Consider the following 19,240-nt stretch of genomic DNA (forward strand, 5'->3'; position numbering starts at 1 on the left):
AGCTCCCATCATAGAAACGAGGCAGCGATGGCTGTAACTCTCATACAGTGACTGCTGCTGACAGTCAGGGATAGCTAAAAGTACAACTCCTACCACCATCCTGCTCTTAAGGATGGGAGGGTGGAAAGAAATCTAAGTGATCTGCCGTTCATTATTTTGCTCAGCTCCAACGCTTATGCACTGAGAAATGAACAAATACAGATAGACTGAAAGACGACAGGAATTGGGAAGTAATCTTTCCTTGTGAATGGAAGATAAAAAGAAGATGAAATTAAGAACAACACTGAAGCAAAGTCAAGAACCGAAATTAATAACTGCTTGCGATGAAAGCCAAAATATAAATTCTCATTAGCAAAGATTTTTATTTTAAAGGAGCTTTTCTGACAGCAAAAATCGGTCAAAAAAACATTAAATGGAAAGAAAATTAAATTGTATCTACTTCATAGCTTAAGAAGTATTTGAAGCCAAGCAAAAAGAGGTCATCAAAGTTTCCTCCATACAAAGTAGCATTACAAAGCATATGAGCTTTAAGCCTTTAGAGAGAGGCCGCGATGCTGAACCTGCTGCACTCGGGCAGGCAGAGCAGCAGCCCTCTGTGCTCCGCTATGAGGAATAAATCCCTGCTCAGGGAACAGGGTAAGCCCAACTGGAGTAAGTATGTAAAAAAAACTCCACCCAAACCACAACACCTGCATGGCCTATCTGCTGAAACCATCACCACCCTCACCAGAATAATCATCACACTGGTGCTTAAATTTACGGCAAGCTTCACGTCAAACGCAGACGTCAGAGAAGCCTGCTGGAAACTCACAGGCAGCCTGTGCTGCTGGGGACATGGGGACATGCTTTGCCACCCCACCGCTCCAGTCTTCCTTGGGCTTCAGCACCACAGCAAAAAGCAAACAGGCATCTGACCTACATTTGTGCCTGAAAAAGTATACTACCTGTGTGATAATGGTCCCAGATAAGTGTTAAATACTCACTAATTAAATATTCGCTAGCAAAAATATACAGCAGAGATTATGATACAAGCCAAACTTCTGTTATCTACATGCTTACGGATATCTGTTGTCTTTGGCTAGTTTTTTGTACCCTTTTCCAGGCTGCGGCAGCCTACAAATGCAGCGGGTACTACGTACGAATGAACTATCATGAATAGAGCTGATCGCGCTCCATTGGGTAATTCATATACCCCAAAGCATCTGTATCAAGTTCAGGAGTTGTAAGTGTATGGATTTTAAAGAAAGAATGGACTGATGTGAGAACACCAAAACCTCAGACACCTAGATAACTGGTTAAGAGCATTTCTGTTTCATTGCTTTCTTAATGGAGATCATTTTCCTTATAGATTGGATGGAACAGCAGTGTAATAGAAAGCTTTGGCACTTCAGCACCCTAATAACCAGAAATGCACCTGATGGCAAGATTTGAGGAAGGCAGGAGGAGGAAGTGGGAGAGCCAAGGGGTACGGTCTCACCCAGATCCCTGGTGGAGAGAAATCCAGACACACAAACATACAGAAGATTTCAAATTACTGCCAGCAGCCTGACACAGAGGAAAAACTCTCACGCTTGCTTATCTGCATGCATTTAAATGATAAATCAAGTTCTCTTTAAATCTGTCTCTTTTAATCAGCACTAATTTTTTCAAGCAAGAGAAGAACCACAGGCATTACCAGAACTTTGCCAAGTGTCACAAAGGACAAATATCAACAAATATCTTGTTATGTCAGAGAACTAGCAAAAAAACCCAAACTGAAACCAGGTCATCAGATCTGCCCCTTTTCAGCCTTACTTTGGTGCTCCTTTACATTATCAAACAAATTGTTTACAGGCAAGTCATCTGATAAACACATTTATTTTCAGAAAAGAAGTTCTAAATCCATGAAATGAAAAACAGATTCAAACTGTCCAAAATGAAACTTAGCTATTCTAATTTATACATGTAAACTGTATCAATTACAGTTAAAGCTGTAACTGGAATGAAGCGGTACTAGAGAACAACATGTACATGCAGTGCAGAGTGAATACCGGATTAGAACCTCAACAGCTAAAAACCGGGAGTTTGGGTTGACTCAAACACATAACTACAAACACTCGCTTCTTGGTTGTTTTGGTTTGGGTTGTTTGGGCTTTTTTAAAAGCAACAAACATTCAACCAGGGCTTGCAAATTTAATCTTCTGGAGAAATTATGATTCGCCCACAGGAAAAGGTACAATCCCATTTTGTTAGTTCAAACGCAAAGATGCCACTTACGCAAGACCATAACCTCCTAAAAACGAGGTGCTATTTTTCAGCATGTAAATTGCCCCTGCCCAATTGAACCATCTTTCCAAAACAAACAAAAATTACATGTTCTGTTCACATAAAATTAGGTTTTAATTTGCATTTAAAATTTCAACTGCTTTTGCTGAATCCCTATTAAAAATTAAAACAGAGTTTTGAACACTAGCAGTGCAATAAACTTATCTTGTGCTTGTTTATTTCTTGATATCCACACTTGGAGCCATGCCCTGAGGAAGTTCATGCTTCAATCATCAGGTCCTGCAAACTTACGCTTCAGAGAGACTTCCCAGCCTTCGTGTTGTGAATCCAGCTTCCTAAATGTACTCGCATACATACTGTGAGAGAAGAGCCAACCAAAATTCAGAAGAATCTGACTTGTTTCACTGCTGCTACTTAGAAATCTGTGGGCAGTCACCACATTAGCCAGAACAGTAAGAAGTCTGAACAGGTACTTGAGAAAAGCAAACAACAAAGTAACATCAGGGCAAGCAGAGGAACTATTAAAAAGGAGATAACCACCCTGCTCCTCGCCCTTCTCGCATTGGGCAACAGGCAGGTTTCTATCTTACCACTGACAGTGGGAGGGAAAGTCATGAATACACTCTCCAAAACAAGAGGAACATGGAAGCCTCAAGCAGGGCTCAGGGTGAGAGCCTTGCTGCACTCAGCACTGGAGGCCCAACCAGAGCTGAAAAAAGAAGCTGGAGGTTCTCAGTGTGCCAAGACACTACTGTGCAAGGAATTGTTCTCTGATCACTTTTCCCTAAAAAATACCAAACCAAAAGACACTCCATCCTTTGGCTGGTACACACCACTCTGTTGGATTGCTCTAGCCAACTCAACACTTCTGGTTTCTCACACAAAAAAGTTTAATTCTGCATGTCTGAAAATGAAAAATGAGTCCCCAGTGCATTAGTTCTGATGAGTGTCTGAAAGTTAATACAAGTTTACGCTGCTACTTTATTACCCATAAAACTGTTTTTTTCTGAAGAGCACAGCAGTGTGAACGTGCCATCTCCAGCAGCGTTCGCAGCTGTCCAATGCCATACGTAACCCACAGAACAAGTTCCCCATCAAGAACTCACACAAACAAAGTTTTGCCTGGCAGCCTTACCTGCTGCTCCTCACCAACAGCTCTCCCCAACCACTCCCTTCCCAATGCCAGGCACATCCCAAGGGCTGCCCCTTCCACTTCCAGACTTGCTGCTTCACGTAGAGCCAGGGCAGCAGCTCAGCCCAAAACAGGCAGTAGGAAAGTGCCGCAGACAGCCGGACAAGCCACTCATTTGTGGATCATGCAGCTCCATCACTGATGAGGCTACAACCAAACCAGACAATGAGCTGAGTGGGTGAACTTAGTACTAACCTACTGCTCGGGCTGTGCTTGAGACAGAAGTGAAGGTGCCCAGCCAGGGCCAGCCTGCCCTCACAAGTGCTGGGAAAGAGAGATGATACACAAGGACTCTTCTTCCAATTTCTTTTTACCATTCTTCCAAAGACCCGGGTGAGATAAATCTTGGTGCAGTCTTAATAGTAACGACAGAAAGTCAGCATGTCAACTTTAACAAGTGCTTTTCCATCCTTCAATAGAGGCAAAGCACACTGCTGAAATTCCTCTTGGCTTTATCAGTGCTTCTGGACACACGAGAGACGGATGTGCACCAAGTCCATCTTTATGTCTGTTGCGCATTTAATCACTGCTGCAGAACTACTGTGAGTAGCCACGCTGAAATCAGATTTCTAATTTAACAGAGAAATTCAGCTGGCACCTGCCAGGGCTGTCAGCCTCAGAGCAGCATCGCAGCATCTCCTGGGTGCTGGAGTCAGAAACACCTGCTCAGATCAGCCAAAGCAATGCCATGCTGCTACCCAGGACTGAACCAGTGGGACACCCAACTCTCCACCTTCCAGTCTGCCTCTGCACAGATCCACAACTCTGCGGGCATCACAAACTCCCTCCTGCTACTACTCAACCCCCTTGCTGCAGCTACCTGCTGGGAGGAGGATGGCATGTTCCTGCATGAGCCCAAACATACCCCTATGCCCTGCACGTGTCCTTGGTATTGCCCCCGCTGGCACCCTGCTCCTGCACCACCATGCAAAACTTAGCAAGGAGGTGCCTATAGTCCCCAGGCACAACTGCAAGGACCATGCTGGAACACCTCCAAACCTAAAGAAGCACAGTTCCTGCCCCTGACTCTGACCTCCCTGCAGGCTGAACCATGAACTGGTCTTTGCAGCTCCCCCTGCCGCCCCCCCCGGGGTGGTACGGCAATGCCAGCCACCAGTCCCACTCCTGTCCCACAGCACACTGAAAACACCTCTGCGCGGGCGCCAAGCCATGTCTTTGATATCACCACACCCTGGGGTTCCCAACACCACCTCGACCTTAACCCGCAACACCGCACTCAGGCCAACACGCCCGAAAGTAACATTTAAACTTCCAGTAACTATTATTTCAGCAAAGCAAACTGCAACTTTTATCGACCTGCAGCACAGGACAGCAGCAAGTCAGGGACCTGCAGCACAAACGCAACCTTACATTTGACTCAACCCAAAATTCACCCAGGGCAGACACCGTAACTAAGGCTTGCAACCTGTTCTGTACCTCAGCCTGGAAACCCATGGCCGCAGAAAAACACTGGGACACGGTGAAAGCAAGCAAGGCTATTGTTGATAGGTTTAAATTCACTAGACAAGAGTCTGCACCTGGGAAGTGTTTAGGGGTCCGCAAATGAATAGAGCCTGAAAACTTCTACTCTAATTCAAAGCAGACTCTCTGACAGACCTTTTCCACCCATTAACTTGGTAATCCTGGCAATGCCTTAACCACCATAAAGGATTTAACTCCCATTTTACTGAGCAAAGACTGCATTGCACGGCACAGATGGCTCCATGCAGACAGAACAAAACATAGGTCATATTTTTCTGGTATTAAACAAAAACATCAAGTTACTGCTATTTTATTTTTAAAAAAAAAACAAAAACTCCCAGGACAAGTTTGCCCCCCATCCCACTAGGATTGAGTTTCTTTCTTCAGGTGTTTCTATTCCCTGTGCCTATCTAAATGTCAGAGCAAATAACTGAAAAAACAATCAAAAGTACTATATACAAGAAGTTGTCAGTCACAGCCAAGAAAAACAAAAGTATATTCTAAGCAACAAGACTGAAAGTTGATCACCCATAATACTGATCTTTGAGTTAAGAATGTTCTTTTGAGAAATACTGTCCAAATTATAACTCAGAAAACACCGTATCTTTTTTTTCTTGGGGCTCAAGTAGCTTGTTAATCAATATTCAGAGTTGACACTGAGCAACAGATTTGTTCAGTTAACATGGGGAAATTAGAAAACCCAAACTAGTAATTGTTACACATCACAGTTTAACCCCAGTTCTGGGAAGGGGATGTAATGGGAAGCTGCCATACTGCCAGAGGCAATCAACAAATCCATGACTTCACGCAAAACAGAACTACGTTGCCCTGAAGTCAAACACCACTGCTACAGCTTCCACCAAGCCACAACCACCGAGTTTAGCAAGGGCTTAAAAGAACCTGTAGCAGCAGAACTAGAATTGCTGCACTCTCAACAACAAAAGATTTGTTAGAAAAAAAAAAGGGTTGAACAAAGTCTCTCTTACACAGATTTTAAAAAAAGAAGTTTTAAATATAGAAAGCAGAAATTACATAGAGGTTGCTGCTGTTATATTCAGCAAAACCTCACCTTTGAGACTGTCCAATCTGCAAGAAAATACCTCTGGTTTTGCTATTTGCTCACAGATGCATTCAGCTTCAAACAGCTGCGTGGCCCCATGTGAACTGCAAAGGCATCAATAGTTTAAGTTTGACTCTGCACGATAAGTAGCCAGAACATCCATATTTACTAGAGAAACCACATTATTTTCTGTAACATCATACTCACACACGGGTATTTTGCACCTAATCAGCAATACTAGATTAGAGAACAAATACAAATGAAACAAGGAGAGTAAAAGCAATCACAGCCAAATGCTAGAGTAAATACTTACAGGATCCAAGCCACTGTGCAGGAGGAGCTGTAGATCCTACACCATTCAAAAAACTGGTGTCACTCAAAGTGAGCTGCTCCTCACACCTAGGGACCACTGTCCTGCTGTGACAGCATCCTAACACCCACCCCCTCACACCACGACGAAGAGGCAATGCAACACCACCACATCATGAAAGCACTAGAAGTCATTAAGGACCACAAAAATTTATGGTCGAGCAATAACACAGCCCAGAAGAGTGCCCTAACTGTGGAAATATCCCTTCTTCTGGCTGCTCACCAAGGCTGAAGTCCTTTGCAGGTAAATTTAAACCTGCTTGAGACATGAATGCAGTTCAGTAGAGGGGCTCAGAGGATGCCAGCAGACTGCACAGCCAGGGAAGATCCAGCTACGTGCTCCTTTCTGAGAAGGAATAAGGTCTTCCAAACAGCGTAAATCTCAGTGGCATAGGAGCATGTGCGAGATCAGACGCACAGGGACAGCAGCCTGCGTAGAGCCTGTTCCTACCAGGTGCACATAGAGAGAGACGGTGCCCGCAGGAAGCACAGACAGCCAAACGGAATTAATCTCCCCACCAGGAAGATGTCAACTGACCGAGGAAATTTATGTTCCCTGTTCAAACAAACCACAGCCATGCCTATTGTATCTCAGGGATATAACATTACCAGTAGTTAGTTACACCTCAAATCAACAATCTGTAGTAGGAGATTCTTTCAGAAATGTTTACAGGAGTAGCAAGTATCACGTGGCATTGGTTCCTTCATTTATTTTTAGCAAAGAGAGAAACAGCGCTAGACATGTCAGTAGATAAACGAGGAACCAGAGTAACTCACACAGGGAGACAAACATTTTGTAACAAGAGTTCTCTCCTACAGCTGCAAGATGCCACAGAACCTTGAAATTCACCACAGATTAATTCTAGGCTTAAGAGAGGACTTTGCTGGCCTTCAGTACTTTTAACATATTGCATACGGCACTGTTCTGCTAAAGCAAAAACCTTACAGGAGCCCTACACACATCCTACTCATTCCTTACATCCAGGCACTGGAAGCAGCAGCCATCCTTAGCGATGAAAGATCTGGCTCTGGATTTCCCTGCACTTCATTTCCTCACTGCCATTACCCAAACACCACACTCCTACAGCGTGGAGCTGGATAACAAGGAAACAGTATGAGAAGAATGAAAAGCAACATTGAGCGAGTGCCTCACGCAAGCCCTACACATCCTGCAGCCTGAAGCCATCAGGGTCCCGTGGAAAAAATAGCTCGTGAACACATAACCCAGGATCAGACGCTGCATAACACACGTGCACTGAGAGTGGCACACATGCACTTGAACACAAGAACTCTCAGCTTCCAAGCGCTCAACTCTGCAAGCCCAATTAATCTAACACACTTTGTGCAATTAAAAAAAAATCAGTAACTGGCAAAGCAAAAGCCAAGTAATATGGCACCTAAAGTTATGTAAAAAAGCAAAACTTCAGTACAAGAGTTCTGTCAGAAATGAGTACACCTGCTCCAATTCTTCAGCAACCAAGTTCAAGTGAGATCAACACCGCTCAGACCTTACGTGACTGCATGTGCCCTGCGCCCAAATCTGCCTCCAACTGCACAAAACCCTGTCCTCTACAGCTCGTAAAGGCTGGGAAAGTGCTGAAGACAAGCTCATGTCAAGATGGGAAAGAACAAACACAAATTAAAAAACGACCATACCTTTCAATTTAAATGGCGATAACCCAACATTAAGGCCATGTGCACAGGGAAGCAAGCCACCAGCTGCCAGCAGTCACTGCATCGTCGCTTCTGGAGCGGAAATAAGACCCAACAACCACTGCTACAATTTCTCCAACACAAAATCTGGCAATAGTCGCTGAGAGCATGGAGAGCTTCAGTCAACCTTAACTGAGATTAACTCAACACTTAAAATAACTTCACTTCAGAATATGCACATCCCTCTTTACAACTGAATGCCACCTGAGCAACCTCTCCACCGTTTGGGGCAATGTTTGAGTACAACGGATGCCAGGGCTATTAACAAATCCCCATGCAAAACAATACTCCTCCTACCCAGAGGCATTACTTAAATGCGGGACTTTGCATCCCAGTAAAGACAAAACCAAATGCTGTCCCTTCTGCTGGAAGCACTCTTGAAATCAGCCTTTTCAAAGCCTTTGCAATGATCTAGTGAAAAATTCAAAACTTGCAAGGGGCAGACCTGTGTCCGAGACACCCGCACACTTTCCTCTTGGTGAAACAGGAAGTTTGAGCAGCAGTAGGCATACTCTAAACTGCGAGCTTCAAGAATAAAAGCTCTGAGAAAGTTCCTGCTTTAAGGTGGAAGAGCTCCATCATCAGGCTAGGTAAAAGGTGTTATCTGAAAGGGTAGCCCAGCTATGACAATCCACTCTAAAAATAGCAGTACAGAACTCTAGAGAGTTTGTGGTTGTTGTTTTGGGATTTTTTTTGTTGAAGTTTTAGTACGCCTCAAAAAAGTTGATTCCCCAAATACAAATGAGACAGGAATTAAATGCTTACATGAACACAGGATCTGAGGAGCAAGCCTCATTATTTCTAGCTGCTATATCATGTTTAACAATTAAGATTTTAACTGTCTCATTGGTAACATAGCACAGAGAAAAATCCTTATCTCTTCACATCCCACAAGCAGCAGAACTAAAATGAAGGACCACTCAGACAACCTGCACTTACTTACTAAAGGTAGAAAGCAAGACTCAGGGAGAGAAGGATCCCAGGCTGTCCAAAAAATGCTTTTCTTCTTTGTATTTTTTTTTTCCTGAACATAGCTATGTTTTTGAGTCACCAGCAAGGTTACTGTCGTACTACAGCAGACAGGAAGGCAGTTTTACTGAAAAGTCAACCCCTCGTTGCATATTCAAATAACAGGTTCAATCACTGAGAGAGTTTTGTCGCCGTACAAGCTGTAGTTCTGTGGAGCACATCGTACAGCCACTGATAGCAGAGGCAAGTGTTGTGAAAGTACCTCTGCTAGCTTCTGTTTACAAAGTGAGACCCTCCCACAACTGCATCACTGAGCACATGTCTGCTGAGAGATCCCTGCTTTGCTCTGCAAAACAAAGCTAAGTATATGCACAGACCTCAGCTGCCTCTTACCCCCAAAGACTAAAGACTCAGTCTCCATAAGGAGACGGATTCTTCCCAAGAAACGCTCAAGAGAAGCCGCAACCCAGAGCCAGAGCTGAGCCTAACTGTGCCACAAACCAATTAAGCCGCTGTCAGCATCTTCCTGAAATTGCCCCTTCCATGGGCACTCAGTGACAAGTGCTCCACCACCTCCCAGAGCGCAACTGAACACAGGCGAAAGCAAGTATTTCTCCCCAAGTGCCGCATGCACCAGTAGTATCTGTCCGGCGACAGTGGCTCTACTGAAATTAGAGAGCAAGATAGTTTCAGTGTCAGCGTTGTCACATGAGTTAATTTTCACACCCTGCATCAAGTAATACTTAAAACCCAGAGCATCCTCCAGTATGGATCCTTAAGTTTACAAAAACATATTGAAGAAATAGACAAAAAATTACTAGGGAACTGCAGGAAATATACGTACACATCTGCAAATAAGAAGTCACACTGAAAATCATCCAGAAATTATCATGCATTCAAAAGCACATTATATAAAAAAGTTGAATGCATCTATCTCCTTTCAGAACTCTAAAAGTTCAACCAGTTTTGTTTCTTATTAAGCATATCGGAAAACAAACTAAAGGAATTTGTGAGAGTAGGAAGAATTTATAAAGGGGAAAAAAAAAAAAGCCATCCTGAATAAGAGGCAAGGTTTCCTGCCCGTGAGGTCTGTCAGGCCATGACACAGCCAAAGTCTCTCACAGCTTGGGTACCTCAAGCCAGGCCAGACAAAGAGCCGTCTGACAGCGTTAAAGCCGGCACAGGCAGGAGAGAGGAAAGCTCTGCTCCGGCCCTTCTTAGCTCCAATGCGGGGGGGAAAAAAAAAAAAAAAAGAAAAAAAAAAGAAAAAAAAGCTTGTAACGGGGAAAAAAAAAAAAAAATAAATCCAACTCTACTGCAACTTGGCAGCGATGCGCTGTTCCCGGGCGGAGGGATGGTGCAGGGAGAGCAGGGAGCGGTGCCGGCCGCACCGGTGCCCGGCCGGTCGGCTGAGGCCGCTGACAGCCGTCAGGGCAGCGCCGGGCCGGCCGCCTCCCCCCGCGCCCCCGCAGGGTCCCCCTCGGCAAGATGGCTGCCCGCCCTCGAGGGTGCCGGCTGCGAGGCCGCCCGGCCCGGCCCCGCCGCGCTTCGCCTCGCCGGCCTCCGCCGCAAAATGGCAGCGGCCCCCCGCCCGGCGTGTCGTCCGTCCTCCCTCCCCCCCCCCCCCCCCCCCCCCCGCCCCGCCGGTGCTTACGAGCTGCAGGGCCGCCGCCGCGGCGGTGGCGGAAGGCTCCGGCTTCTCCCCGGGGTCGCCGTCCGGCACCGTCGTCGGCACCGGCTCGGCCGGCTGCAAGCGGGGCGGCAGCGGGCTGGCGGGCCCCTGCTGCGGCCCGGGGCGGCCGCGGCTCCGCGAACCGGCCTCGGCCGCCTCCTCGTCCTCCTCCTCGTCCTCCTCCTCCTCGTCCTCGTCCTCCTCCTCCGGCGTCTCGGCGCCCTCCTCCTCCTCCTCGTCCTCCTCCACCTCCTCTCCGCCGTCCCGCAAGAGCAGGGGGAAGGCCAAGGCCCCGCGGGGCGCCTCGGCCGCCGGGCCGGCTCCGTCGGCGCCGGCCGCCGGGTCCTGCGCGGCGGGGAGGCGGGGGGGCGGCGAGCCGGGGTCGGGCAGGGCCTCAGCGCCGTCTGCGGCGCCGCCGAGATACTCGGCGTTGATCATGGAGGCCAGGTCCTGCAGCCGGCGCAGAGGGATGTAGCAGGACGAGGGGTCCTGGCCGTAGACAGGCTTGGCGGCGGCCAGCTGCATGGCGGGCGGCTCGGGGCCACGGCCCTCGCCGAAGGGGCCGCCCTTGGCCTCGGCGGCCGCCAGCGAGGTGCCGAAGGGGACGAGGCAGCTGCGCCGGCTCACTTCGCAGGCCTGCTCCATGCCGGGCGGCGGGCATCCACCTGCGGGCACAGCACAATGGGGTCAGCCCGGCCGCCGCCGCAAAATGGCAGCCGCGCCCGGGGGGCCCGCTCCGCTCCGCCGGCCCTGCGCGGGCCGACGCCGCCGTCGCGCTTAGGCCCAGGCCGCGGCCCGCCGCCCGGCCCTGCTAGCCTCGGGCTGCCCGCCTCACCGGCCGCCGCCCCAGTGTAAGTGGGGAGGGGGAGGCCGCTCACCTGCGGCCGCCGCGGCCGGCTCGCCGCCTGCCCCCGGTGCGGGCCGAGAAGGAGACGCGCCGACCCGGCCCGGCCAGGCCCCGCCAGCGCTGCTCCTCCGCCGCCTCCCTCCTCCCTCCCCCGCATGCGCGCGCCCGACGCCGCCATCCCGCCGGCGCGCGCCCCGCGCCTGCGCGCGCGCGCGCGTACCCCCCCCCTCCGCCGCCGCACCGCTCTTGGGGTTCGGCGGCGGCCAATCAGCGCGCGCCCGCGCGGCTCCCCCCTCACTCCCCCCCCCCCCTCCCGGCGGGTGCCCCCCCCCCCTCCGCGCACCGCCCGCCCCGGGGGGGTGGGGGAGGGGAGGGGGCGCTCAGTGCTGCCCCCCCACGGTGCGCCCCGCCGCCACCGGCCTGCCCCGCCGTGGCCCCACTCCGCCGCCCGTGGCCCGGCCCGGCCCGACCGGCCCGGCGCACATGGCGGCCCGGCCCCGCCGCCCCCATCTCCATCTTAGGCGGCGGTGGCGGTGGCGGCGGGCACCGGGCGGCCCCCCCGGGACGGGCCCGGGATGGAGCGAGTCAGGACGGGACGGCCCGGTTGGGCCTCACCTGCGGGCCCCGGCGGCCCCCCCCCCTCCCCTCCGCCTCGTCGGCCGCGGGGCCGGCGGGCAGGCCGCGGGCCTACGAGCCGCGGAGGAGCGGGCGCCAACAAAATGGAGTCGGCCAGGCCCTGCGCCCCGGTGGGGCACCCGGCGGGCGGCGGCTCCTGCCCGGCGGCGCGGACCGCCCGCCCCGCCTCGGCCCCGGCCCCGGCCCTGGCCCTGATGTCCCGGTCCCAGCGGGTAGCCGGCGGGGCGGGGGTCGCGGGCCGCCGCCTGGCCCGGGTTACCCCCTGCCATTGTCCGCCGGGCCCGGCGCCCCGGCCGCGCTCCCCCGCCACCCTCCCGAGCACCGGCGGGCCGGGCCGTCGCGCTCCGCGGGGCCCCGCCGTGCCGTGCCGTGCCTCGCCTCGCCTCGCCTCGCCCGCCGGGGAGCGGCGCCCGGCTGCCCGCGGCCTGGTTGTCCTCGCCGGGTTCCGCCGCTCCCGGACAGCGAGCGCCGCGCTCCCGCCCGCCCTCCCGCCGCCGAGCGGCGCGCAGCCGGCCCCGCCGCCCGCCCGCTCCGCCGGGCCGGGCCGCCATCGGCGCCCCCCCCCCCGGCTTCCCCCCTCCTCGGCTCGGCCGGCCGGCGGCCCCGCGGCGGGCGGCGGTTCCGTCGCTACCTCCAGATGGGGGCCGGGGTCTCCGCCGCCAGCCGCGCGGGTCCGGGCGCCGCGCCACGCCGCCGCCGCCGCACCGGCACGGCTGGGCAGGCACGGGGCGGGGGCGGCCGGGCGGGGGGCAGCGGCCGGGGCAGCGCGGGGATGTGGCACCGGGGCGGTGCTGCCCGGGCCGGGCGGGGGGGGGGGGGGGGCGGGCAGGGACCGGCCGCCCCCCGGAGAGCTGGGTGCCGCCGCAGGGCTCGGCGCTGCGCTGCCCGGGCCGTCCCGCGCCCCCCACCCACCGCTGCCCTTTGTTTCCCACCCCCGGGATGGCCGTACGAGAGCCCCCGGCCACCGTCCGTCCGTGTCCCCCCCCCTCCCCGGGGCCCCGGTGCAGCCTCTCTGCACACTCAGGCAGCGCCTGGCCCTCGTTGTCCCACCAAAAAAGCATCCACTGAAAACTCTGATGTGGAGCGGTGGCCGGTTGGCACCTCGGCGGGGAGCAGGACCTGGCCTGCGGGCAGCCCTGCCCTGCTCCCTTCTGCCCTGTCTGCAGCCGGCGATGGGGCAACCATTCCTCCCCTGGCATCCGCCCCAGGGGGGCCACACCGAGGTTCCCCAACCTGTTGTCCCCAACACTGGTGTGCCGCCACCGTGGAGATACTGCCACGTTCAGTCTTGCCCCACTCTAGCACACCCACGGAGGGTGGGGTGACTTGGCAGGAAGCGCCACGGCCGGAGGTTTTGCTTGTGACATGTTTGCACCTCCGAGGTCCCAACCCCGGGCTCGGCCGGTGGCACCCGGCTCACCGTGGGCCATCTTGCCCGGTGCCCCAAGTGCCGTGGTGACACGTGGGAGCCGGGGCCACGCCATGGCTGCTGCTGTATGAACTCGGCACAGGGACCTCACATCCACGCAGTCCTCCCCACCCACGCAAAGATGGGGCAGCACCCGGCTGGCGTGGCTGGGGTCGCCACGTTTCCCCCCACATGGGGAAATACCACCGGCACAGGCTGTCTCCCCGGGATCGGCTCCGGCTGCAGCGGCCGCACCCCGGCACACCTGGGCGGGGGCCCAGCAGCCAACTTTCCTCCTTGGAGCAACCTGCCATGCACGTTTCCGCCACGTTCCCAAAATAAAGCTAATGGTTTATTTATAACCCCCTGGGGGCGGGCAGGGCCCTGCACAGGGCGGGAGCGCCCGGAGTCGAGTCTCCCCATAGTCTGGCACCCGAGACCCAGGAGTCGAGTCTCCCCATAGTCTGGCACCCGAGACCCAGCGAGACCTGGGGAGAGGTTTAGGACTGGCCCCAACTTGACTGTCACCAGCCCCCCCTTGCTCCGCTCGTTCACCCCTTTACACAGGCTGGGCAGGGAGAGGCAGGGCTGCTGGCAGGGCACATCCCAGCCTGGGCACTGGCCCCGCGCCCAGCCTGGTGCCCCCTGGGTGTCACCTGCCGGGGGCTGAGACCTCTGCTCATGGGCACACGGCTCAGCACGGCCCCACTGGACACTGGTGGGCAGCATTGCCCAGGTGGCTCAGGGTACCCCCAGGCATGTCCCCATCCCACTGTGTCCCCTGGCACATCCCTGCTGGCAGTGCCCCAACGGGCCCTGCAGTGCTCCCGGTGCCGTGTGGTTACTGGTGTAGGGAGAAGCGGGGTGGGGGTGGCGGGATGCCCTCAGATGCACTCCCCATCTGCTGTGTCACCTCTCCCCGCGCCGCGGCCAGCGCCCGCAGGAAGGGCCCTTCCCCGGCCCCTCTCTTCCGGCAGAGCAGCAGGCAAATGGCACCCTGGCCGCCGCCGCGCTCCCACCCGGATGCTGCGGCACAGCGGGCAGCACCGGCCAGCCCTGCCGCCGCTGCGCAGGGCTTTGTCTGCAGGTTCTGGTTGGGAGCGTGGGTGGCCAGTGGCCTCCTGGGATGTCCTCCCCGCTTGCCAGGTTTCACCTGCGAGCTCCCTACCCCGTGGCCGTGCTCACCGCCCCCTCCCCCCCCCCCCCAACCCAGCAAGCCTGGCTTCCCAGAGCATGCCGGGTTCTCCGGAATCGGTCAGGCTGGTGGCCGCCGCAGAGCCACACAGCACTGCAGTCTCCCTCTGGAGGCCCTGGTCCCTGTGCACAGCCCGGCACCGTCCCCCCATGGGAGCAGCCCTGTCCCCCCACTCCCCTTTGCCTGATGCACGGTCCCCGGATGCACAGCCCTGGCTCCCGCCATGGCCGCTCTTCGCCGCTGCAGCGACGCAGAAGGGAACATGGCCCCGTGCTGGCGGATTCCACTTGCTCTCCCTGGGGGAGATGGGAGGGGGGGTGTGTGTGTCATGGCCAGCAGTGGGGAGCACCAGACCCCAACACGGAGGGAGCCGTGGCCCACGGGAGTCCCACGGGAGCTGTGGGCAGGCTGGGCTCACTGGGAATGGCTCCCGGCCGTGGCTGTCCGACACCCGGCAGACGCTTGGACACTGCGGGGGCACGGGAGGATGCCGGGGAGGTTCCGGGGGAAACGCGGCTCCAGGGAGCAGCCCCGGGGCCCTGCACAAAGGGCCGGGTGGGAGCCGTGGCCGTGGGGCTGGCTCACGGCCAGGAGCGTGGGCGAAGGGGTTAAAGAGCTGCGGCGGGCAGGGAGAGGGCTGGCCCGGCCAGGGGAGAGGAAGGAAGCAGAGGAGGAGAGGAGAGGAGAGGAAAGGAAAGGAAAGGAGAGGAGAGGAGAAGAGAGCATCCTGCCCGGAGGGTTTGTCGGGGGCCCCTTTCCCCCGGGAAGCGGATTGCGGGGCTCGAAACGGCAGGGGCTGGAGCGGTGGAGAGCCGGGGCGGCCGGCGGGGCTCAGCCCGGCTCTGCACCGGCGGCAACCGGGAGCACCGTGCCGGCGGCTCGGTGCTCGCAGGCAGGCAGGGCTGCCCGCATCTGCCTGCGGAGGCAGCCCCGGGGTTTTCCTCGCTATGCCGGTGTGCCTGGCATAGCGAGGTCTGCTCCCCATTCTTGGGGTGATGCCGGCCTCCCTGGTCCCCCCACCCCGCAGCCCCCCTGACCTACCGCTCCCCCAAAACTTCGAGGGGGCATCCCCAAGAACAGGCAGGGCAGGAGCAGCCCTGGGACATGCAAAGGCAGTGGGTGGGGGGCAGGACCCCCCCTCCCCCCAAGCTGCTGGGGACAGGAGCCACCATATCTTCCACTCTGTGAGGAAGAGCTGTTGCTGAGCTGGGGCTGGCTGGAGACCTGTCACCCCAGCAGCCATGCGTGGCACGGGGATAGTCCCTGAGGGATGAGGGTCCAGGATGCCCCCCTGGGTGCTGCAGCCGCTCTCAGGGACTTCCCTGCTCCCCCAGCCCTCAGGCAGACATGCTGCCCTCCGTGCCCAGCTGAGGAGGTGTACAGGGCCCCCCAGCCCTGGGCAGCGAGGTTGAGACCTCACTGGGCTTAGCTCCATCCACCCAAGGATGACCCAGGTCTGCCAGGTTCCCCCGTGCCCATGGGGTGCCCTCCCCATGCTAGTCTCCATCACCCTGAGTGGGCACAAGCAGGATCCACACCGGGACACGGCTCAGCTCTGCAGCCTGAACCCCCTGCTCTGCCCCACTCCCAGCCCCATCCATCCGGGAGGGTGATGGGATGGCGAGCGGAACCGGGATACCTCCCGGTGCCGCAGTCCATTTTTCTCAGCCGTTTGTCACCCTTTCAACACAGTCCCGGGGTTGGCCTACCGCGAAGTCCACTGTCACCGGCCCAAAAGGCGTGGGTGTGCAGCCGGGGGGGCTGCCCCTCCGGTCCCATTCCTGCACGCCCAGTGCAGCGCTGCTCCCGCTGGCCAGGAGATGGGGCTCGCAGCCCGGCTTCCCCCGCCGCTCGCCCGCCTGCTGCTGGCCATGGCCGGGCGAGCGACAGTGGGCTGTGGGCTGGAGAGGCAGCCCCCCCCGCCCGCCCTTGCTGGGACACCCAGCTTGGCCTGCCTGGCCACAGGGCCCCCAGCCAGCGCTGGGGCTGGGAGGGAGCCTAGGGGTACATGAGGGGGGGTGTGTGTGCATGAAGGGGGGTGCATGGGTGTGCATGGCTGCCAGTGTGCGAATGGGGATGTAGGGGGCAGGGGGGGTTGTACATGTGCACGGGGATGCGTGTGCATGGAAGGGGTGTGCGGGGGTGTGTGTGTATGTGTGTGCATGGGGGTTGTGCGCAGGATGCAGCGTGTGCATGGTGGGGGGGTACATGCACACATGGGGTGGGGGGGTGTTTCTGTGCATGGGGGGTGGGTGCCTGAGGTGTGTGTGCAGAGGGGTGTCTGTATGTGTGTGTGCACAGGATGGTGCAAGTGTGTATGTGCACAGGAGGGTGTGTGTGCAGGGGCTCGTGCATGGATGGGGGGGTGTGTGCAGACAGGGTGTGTGTATGCAGACATGGAGGGTTGGTGTGCCTACATCTGTGTGTGTGTACATACATCTGTGTGTGTGTACATACAATCTGTGTGTGTGTACATACATCTGTGTGTGTGCAGTGACCTGGGATGCAGGAACCGCCGGTGTTCAGATCCTTCCGTGGGAGAGGACGGGCTCCTGCCTCAGCCTGTGCCTGGGAAGCAGCACAAGGTGCTCCCATGTGTGGGTGCCTGTGGGTCCTCTTTCCCTGCCCGCTGGCCCATCGGGCACATGGGGCACAGGCACAGGACAAGGACATCGGACATGGGGGACAGGTGGGTAGGGGCAGGCAGGAGCAGGCAGAGAGGTAGTGCCAGGTGGGGGGAGACAGCAGCCTGGTGCCTTTCAGCCCCCTCAGCCTCATCCCTCCCTGCCTGGGGGCAGAGGCTTTCTGCACCTTACAAAAGCCAGATTCCCCCCGGAGATAAAATCCCCTCGCCTTTATTTTGGGGAGAAAAGACAACAGCAGCTCCTGGCCCCACAACAGAGTAGTTAAGTGAAGGCATCTCCTGGCAAGGGGCTGGGAGCCACATCCCTGGGAGCTGGAATGAGGAACCAGACGGTGTCCTGGCCTCTGGGGCACTGTGTCTCCCCCAGGACTCAGAATCCCCATAAGGACTACAGCATCTCTCCCAGGGCCGCAGCAACTCCCCCCCCCCCGGACTCGCATCCCCTTCCCCCCAGACCAGACCCATCTTTCCCAGGACTCAGCATCCCCCAAGGATTCAGCAACCCCGGGGGACTCAGCATCTCCCCCAGGACCAGAGCAATCTCCCCCCAGATTCAGCATCCCCCAAGGGACCACAGCATCCCCACCCCCACCCCACCCCCACCCAGCAGCACTGGGAGGTGGATGGGAAGATCCTCAGCCTCACTGATACCCCATGGGGACCCACAGACACGTCCCAGCAATTCGCAGTGGGAACCCTCGCCGGAGGGGGACCCATAGCCCTTGGGTGGGCAGGCAGGGTGCCCATGGGCATGGCTGGGCTGGGGAGCGATGCCAGGGCCCGGGGCTGGGGGGCAGGCGATGGGGGGGTGGTGTGGCGTGTGGGAACGCTGCCTCAGGAAACCAGCAGGATTTACTGGGCTACACGCTAAATCCCCCTCACAAAAGGGGCCTGTTCGTGGGGACAGGATGCCGGTGGCTCAGCCACACTTGTTTGGCCAGCAGAGCCTGGTGGATTAAGGACAATTGGTTCAGCCCTGACAGAAAATACCAGGAATGTTAAACAATAAAACCCGCCTCCAGTTGTCGTGGGGCTGCGGGATGCCCCAGGCTGCCTCCCTGCCCGGCCGTGGCCCTGGCTGCCCTGTGCCTGGCAGAGCAGGCTGGCCCCTGCTGCTGCAGCTCTGGGAGATGCCCGGGGATGGGGTGAGGAGCAACCCCCTGTGCTGGGGCAGGCAGGGTACAGTGCTGGGCACTGCTAGGATGTCAAAAGCATCGCTGGGTTGGGCTGTGGGGACAAGGCACTGCCTGCACCCATGGTGTACTCACTAAGGGAGCGGGGATGAAGTGAGGCTGTGGAAGTGGGTGGCAGGTCCCCACTCACCATGTCCCCTTGTGTCCCCCCACCTGGTGTTAAAGATTAACAAACCCACCCCCGCCTTGCCCTTTGAAATCGGCTGTGGCCTCATTTTCCAGGGAAAGGGAAGCACCCAGCAAGCAAGAGCAGTGCAAACTATGCCGGGCACAAGGCACCATCTGCCCCACAGGCTGCCCCCTGGCACAGAGACCTCAGCCTGGAGCAAGGTGGGGACAAACTGGGCACAGCCAGCCCCCAGGGGCTCAGCGCCCTCCCCAGGTCCCCGTGTTTACCCCTGGTCCTGTCCAGGAACTGGGCAGCCCCCGTGGGCAGCCTGGGCAGTTTGCCCTCCAGCGTGTGAATGCCCCATTCAGGGCTGTGCAAAATGCATTGGTTCTGGCACATTAGGGGACAGCTGGGATCCTTCCCGGGCAGGCCGGCTGCCGGGACAGGCAGGTTTCACACCTGCCGGTGGGATGTCTGCCTCCGCCC

The 19,240-nt window shown here is 56.6% G+C and overlaps 1 protein-coding gene across 1 annotated transcript in view; it reads right to left on the bottom strand.

The window, feature by feature from the left end:
• NSD1 (nuclear receptor binding SET domain protein 1) overlaps window positions 1–11,367 on the bottom strand; it is a 58,247-nt gene extending 46,880 nt beyond the window's left edge. The window contains exon 1 of the mRNA XM_074156344.1: window positions 10,705–11,367. Coding sequence (XP_074012445.1) covers window positions 10,705–11,367 — 663 coding nt within the window. The remainder of the gene's footprint in view (window positions 1–10,704) is intronic.
• Window positions 11,368–19,240: the final 7,873 nt, after the last annotated feature.

This window comes from Numenius arquata, chromosome 11, assembly GCF_964106895.1.
Source record: "Numenius arquata chromosome 11, bNumArq3.hap1.1, whole genome shotgun sequence".
Classification (NCBI taxonomy): Eukaryota; Metazoa; Chordata; class Aves; order Charadriiformes; family Scolopacidae; genus Numenius; species Numenius arquata.